Consider the following 5,707-nt stretch of genomic DNA (forward strand, 5'->3'; position numbering starts at 1 on the left):
GTTTGGGGGGGAGCTTGATTGTTGCCCTGCACCACCACCACGGCCACCTCCACCACCACAACTGCCGACTACACAGCGACTTCCCCTATTCACCACCAAACCATCACCACCACCACTAGCACCACCACGAGCCGCCACCATCACCCCAGATCCACACGCGCCCCCACACCTTCTGCAGCAGGAAGCCGGCCACCGAGGGCTTCAGGTACTTGGTCACGCCCTCGGTGGACGCGTGCGCGCGGTGCGCAGTGCCGAACGCGTCGTTCACGTACAGGTCAGCGTTGGCCGCCAGCTGGCGGGTGCGGGACGGGCGGTACGAGGGTGGGGCGAGTGAGTGTGTGCTGGGCTGATGGGTGCGGATGGGATATCTGATGGAGGCCTGGGGGTGCGACCAGAGGTTGCAGCGCGCTCACGGAGTTTTGTTACTTGACTGCAACACAAGGGTCACAGCAGCGTCGCGCTTCGCAGCGTGCAGCCCACAACACCCACAGCACCACATGTGAGGCGCAATCGTGTAAATACGCCAACTCATACTGTGCATGTGCCGGCATACCGCTGTTCCAGCCCCTGCACCGTCCGCCCTGACCCTTGCACCTTCTCCCCCCTCCCCCTGCCCCTTCACATGCTTGCTGGACACATGCCTTGTGCAGATGCATGCGTGCATGCATGGGTACAACCCCTCCCCTAAATCACACTCTCGCACCTTCTTGGCGAACTCGGCCTCGTTCTTCTCCTCCTCCTTGTAGAACCGCACGTTCTCAAGCAGCAGCAGCTGCGGCAGCGGCAGCATCAGATGTGATCGGCGAGTTGGATCAGCACGAGCACATTCTCATGCATGACGATGACGAAGGCGCTGAGACTGATGCATGCCCGCGTGGTGGGAGCATGCACGCCGGCGCATGGGCAGAATGCATGCCATGCGAAGCATGCGGGGGGTCCTGCGTGTGCTGCTCCAGCCGCACGCAAGCCGATGCAGAAAGCGTGCGGAAGCATGGTCGCCTCAAGCATGGCGACCAAACTAGGGGATCCGCCACCAATGCGTCGCGCGGCGCATACCCCTCCCCTCCCCCGGCGCGTCAACCATTCAAACCCTCCAAGCGCACCTCGCCGTTCTTGGCGTCGACGACCGCCTTCTCCACCTCAGCGCCGATGCAATCGTCCAGCTTGGTCACCTGTCAGGCCGAAAATTCAAATTGTCCCGTTCTGTTCTTGTCGGCCTCAGCAGGGCAGGATGGGGCCTCACTTGTCCAAGCACTCTGTGCAAGTGCTGCCATCACCACTGCTCCGAAAAAAGGAGCAGCCCTGCGCGATCAAGGCCCTGCTGCTCTATGGGGCGGCAGACCGAGCTGCCGGCGCGCCGGTCCGCTGGCAACTGCGAGGCTGACCAAGGCTTGAGCTCACCGGCTTGCCCAGCAGCTCGGACAGGCGCGGCGCCACGGGCGTCAGGCGGAACCTGAAGGGGAGAGGGCGGACGCAGGGTGCGCCGGGGTCGCTAACAAGCCGCCCCTCGGCAAATTCCAGCCACGCCCGTCAGCGTGGCACCACCATGCACGCGTCGGCCGCTCTCCGCACGCATGGGGCACACGAACAAAGATCCAGGCAGCCATTAGAACAGCTGAGTGGCGGGGGGGATAGTTGAGGGGCATGGCGAGGGGTACTCACTTGTCCTCAGGGCCCGACTTCGGGCGGCCCTGCAATCAGGAGAGCGGGGCGCCACAGTATGTGACAACAGGGTCAAGGGAAGCGTTCCGCACAGGCCAGGCCATCCCTGCAACAGACCTGCAAATGTGTTTGGTGCCCCATGCACCCTTCACACATGGCCGCGTTCATGGACATCCCCACGGCCCCCTGCCCCCCCGCGGGGGCGGCTTGCGGCCTCGAGGACTGGGGAGCCTTTTCCGACCGGGAAGTTCCCGCTCACCAGGTGGGAAGTGAGCAGCACCTTGGCGCCGTTGTCCAGGAGGTACTTCAGGGTGGGCACCGCCGCCCTGAGAGCGGAGGGGGGGGTGTCACCGGGGTGTACGAGTCAGGCGCCCAGCAAAGCCGTAGGTAAGTGGGATGAGGGGCAGTAATAGGGGAGGAGCACATGTTCAAATGTGAGCATTCAAGGCATGCTTGTTGAAGTGGTGGATGGTTGGACGTGAAGAACCACTACATATAAGGCGCACAAGGGAGAAAGCGCATGCACGCGTCGTCCGTCTTCTTTCTGTGTGCTCGCACATAGCATGGTCGCCGCACATACACGCATGCATGAAGAGCCATGTGTTTTCCCCCGAGCGGACGGGCGGACGGGCGGGCCGGCGGGCCGGCGGGCCGGCGATGGGGTAGCGGGCGAGAGAGGCAGGCGCCAGCGCCGCCTTCGTTAGCCCCACCTGATGCGGGTGTCGTCGGTGATGGCCAGGGTCTGCTTGTCAAGCGGCACATTGAGGTCCGCGCGCACAAACACGCGCTTGCCCTCGAGGTCGTCCTTTGGATTGGGGGTGGGGGTGGGCGCATGAGGGGTCTTGTTTGGCTGGCCGGGGCAAGATCGACCGGGGCGGCAGCACGGACTGTGCCTTTGAGTGGCGGCATGCAGCGCTCGCCACAACGGCGCCGCGTGAGGATGGTCATTTGAGTCGTACGGCAGTGCAGAGCGGGCAATTGGCCCAATGTGTGGGCATTGCACAGCGCTGGGCGGGCGTGCGCCCACCACCACCATGAAGGGGGCAGAGCCCCAGCGCATGCGCCTGATGTGGCACACGCACATGCTCCGGGGTTGAGATCGGACAGCAGTCAAGGCCCGGCCGCTAAGAACGCATACATTTGGCTGACTGAGCGATGCCTTGGAGTCCCGGGCAGCGCACCTTGGTGAGATCGCCCACAGACTTCTTGGCCGAGAGCACGACCAGCTTGCGAGGGCGCACGACATTGCTCCGCAGAGCAACGCGGCGGCCACCAGCCACCCGAGAGGACGCGGGAGCGCGGACGGTCTGCATGTTTGCAAAGGAGATCGACCGAGAGTGCTTTGACGTGAGGATTGGCAGAATCTAGCTGCCAATTGTTGCCTGGGAGAACGGCAAAAGGTGCACAGCGTACGGATGCAGTCGGGTAAGAGGCGTCCATCAAGACGTGAGGCACTCGGGTGTCCGCGGGCACGGTGCAAAGGCGCTGGCGGCGCTAGCGGCGGCGTGCGCGCCCCATTCGCACCCTCGCCTCAATTTAGAATGCAACAAACATCTCTAAAGGGTTTCAGGGCTCCGGACCGATAGCGGGGCGTGGCAGCGGGGTGGGATATTTGCGACAAAAATCGCTGGCCCTGCCGCCGCCCCCACAATCCTCGAGGCGTACGAAGCCACACCTGCCGCATCCTCCAGACCGCCGCATTGAGCATACCATAAGTCATGGCGCTTGTGTCTCAGCTCGACCTTTTTTCTCCTATGCAGCCGCACTGACCCGTGCCGTGACGCGCGCGTCAGATCTGTTTGGAGCTCTGATCAAGTCGGTTTGCTCTGCTGGTGCAGCCATGCGCTGCCTGACGCAAGTGCGGTGCAGGCGCTAGTTGAGTTGACCAGGCCCATGGTGGTGACCCATGTCCGTGGTGGTGGCATCTCACCTCAGCACAGTTTTGCTGAGACTGGCGTGATCTACGTGCACAGGTGGTGGCAAGCTGCGAGGTTTTTCTGGGGATTTTTTGATTGAGCAGGCCCTGCCGTTGGCTGCCTGCTACGTGGGCATTGTTCTCGAGCCTGGCTGGCTGCTGCAGCAGGAAGGGATGGGTGGCGTGCATGTTGCGTTTGTGCTGGGGCGGCGGGGTGACCGGCGGCAGCAGCCCAGGGGGTGGCCACCGCGCTTTACTGCTGAGCTAGCTCCGCTGCCGCAGCCAGGGCCGACAAGCGCGCATAACAGTGACGCGCACGCATTTTGTGAAGCGTCGCTCGCACGGGCGGGGTCGGCGGGAACCATGATGGGGAGCGTTCAGACCAGCTGTGCGAGTCAGCATGGTGACATCAGACCGTGTGGCGCGCTGAGTCGGCGGCCGCCAGGCGGCCGGGGCCCAGCGGCCGTATGTGCGGTCAGGCGATTGACGCAGAGATCGATCGATCAATCAGTGCCTGTCCATCCATCCAGTGCCATCATGAGAAGCGTGTCCCTGATTCTGAGCCACAGTTGCGGGTCTCCCAGCGGCCGCCGCCCACGGCACAATGTTCCTCTCCCCGCACAAGGAGCCTCCAGGCAGACATCGCAGTCAACTTGGATTTCGAAAAGCAATTGTCGTGCAATGAACCGGAGAGGTCGGGGCCAGCTCCCGATTTTCCTGTGGGCCGCTCGCACATTGCACGCAGTTGTGGTGTTTTGTTCGCTCCCTTGGTTTTCCTGTTCAATCTTGTTGAATCAAAGTTGTATGTTTCTTCTTTCAAGAGCCCGATCCTTGTGAATACATGTTCAAGCAGCTCAGCCCCGGCGCACACCGCTGCCTTGTAGCTTTGAGGGCTCCGTAGTGTTCATATAGTCACATAGGATCTATTGCAGCCCGCGGACACGATCGGGCGCCGCGCTGGTGCGTGCCGGGCGGAAGACATCTGCCCGCTTGAACTGCGGCCAGGGCAGTCGATCGCGACCGGGGCGCCGAGCGTGCCTTATGTGGGATTTTCTCACGTCTCTGGAACATATGTCCGCGGGACGTCGGGTCGTCGCGGGGCGCAGATGCAGCTTGCGGCTTACCGGCGCCTGCATGCCGGTCCTTGTCAAGGACGCGTCGATCGGTTTTCAGGGCTTGTATAGCATGGTTTTGGGGATCCCCACCGGCCGCTAGGGCTGCTGCGCAAACCCCGGCTCCTCGCACTTGCCCTGGTGACACCCCTCCCGCTCGTCGCAGGGCCCAACGCAGCCCCCTTATCAGGGCCTCGAGATGCAGGTGAGCGTGCTGGAATGGCCTGCGGGGGCGTGGCCAAGGGGTGCCGGAGCCTTGGTCGCACCTTGGTCCCGGGGATCGTGCTGAGCGGCCTCAGCCAGCAAGTCCTTTGCTGCCAGCACTCGGGAACATGTATCTTACGGCTTCATCTCGGTCGCAGAGGCCGTGCAGCTCATGTTGGCGACTGGCTGCTGAGTCGCCCCATGCTGCGCCTGCCGCGCGTTCCGTCGACCCCGCTTGCCCCCCCTTCGCGCCACCGCCACGCCCCGCAGTCTTTCCAGGATCGTTACGTGCTCCTGGTGGACACGTCTGAGATGGATAGCGCACGCAGCGACCTCAGCGAGACCGTCACACATGAATTTGTGCGGCGCCCTGGCACCGGCCGCCGGAAGCAGCACGCCCCGTGGCGCTCGCCTTGGGATGCAAGTGAGTTGTGCAGGCGTGCGTTCATGTGCATGCGTGTGTTTGCGCACGCGTGTGTCAGTATATGTGTGTGGTTGGAAGCGGGGAGAACACACACCCGAGATGCCAGGCGAGACGAACAGGTGCTTGGTGCCCCGCCGCTGGCGCAGATCGATCACAGATGGCGAAGCGATCCCGCGCTGACTCGGACGCCCCCGCCTCTTCCCCCCATCCAGGCGTTTGCACCGTATTTGCCAACCTCCCCGCGGCCTGCGGTGGACCCCTAAAGAACGGCCTGCTGCCCGCCGGCGCCGCCGCCGCCGCCGCTGCGGCCGCCGCCGCTGCCGCCGCCGCGGCCGCCGACTGCCTCACGCCCTGCAGCCTCGCCCCGACGCCGGGCGGTGGCGGCGGGGG

The 5,707-nt window shown here is 63.8% G+C and overlaps 2 protein-coding genes across 2 annotated transcripts in view; one reads left to right on the forward strand and one right to left on the reverse strand.

Moving 5' to 3' along the window:
- Positions 1-115: 115 nt before the first annotated feature.
- Positions 116-2,975, reverse strand: MNEG_10576 (phosphoglycerate kinase; the record flags this gene model as incomplete). The annotated part of the gene is made up of 8 exons (XM_014040951.1): positions 116-292; positions 704-772; positions 1,104-1,172; positions 1,402-1,453; positions 1,663-1,691; positions 1,922-1,988; positions 2,373-2,467; positions 2,844-2,975. The coding sequence occupies 8 exons, from the start codon at positions 2,973-2,975 to the stop codon at positions 116-118; spliced, it is 690 nt and encodes a 229-aa protein (XP_013896405.1).
- A 2,441-nt stretch (positions 2,976-5,416) lies between these two features.
- Positions 5,417-5,707, forward strand: part of MNEG_10577 (hypothetical protein) — a gene marked incomplete at both ends in the record, with an annotated part of 2,947 nt that continues 2,656 nt past the window's right edge. Inside the window, one exon of the mRNA XM_014040952.1 lies at positions 5,417-5,436. Within this exon, the coding sequence (XP_013896406.1) occupies positions 5,417-5,436 (20 nt within the window). The remainder of the gene's footprint in view (positions 5,437-5,707) is intronic.

Source organism: Monoraphidium neglectum (genome assembly GCF_000611645.1).
Source record: "Monoraphidium neglectum strain SAG 48.87 unplaced genomic scaffold scaffold02374, whole genome shotgun sequence".
Lineage (NCBI taxonomy): Eukaryota > Viridiplantae > Chlorophyta > Chlorophyceae > Sphaeropleales > Selenastraceae > Monoraphidium > Monoraphidium neglectum.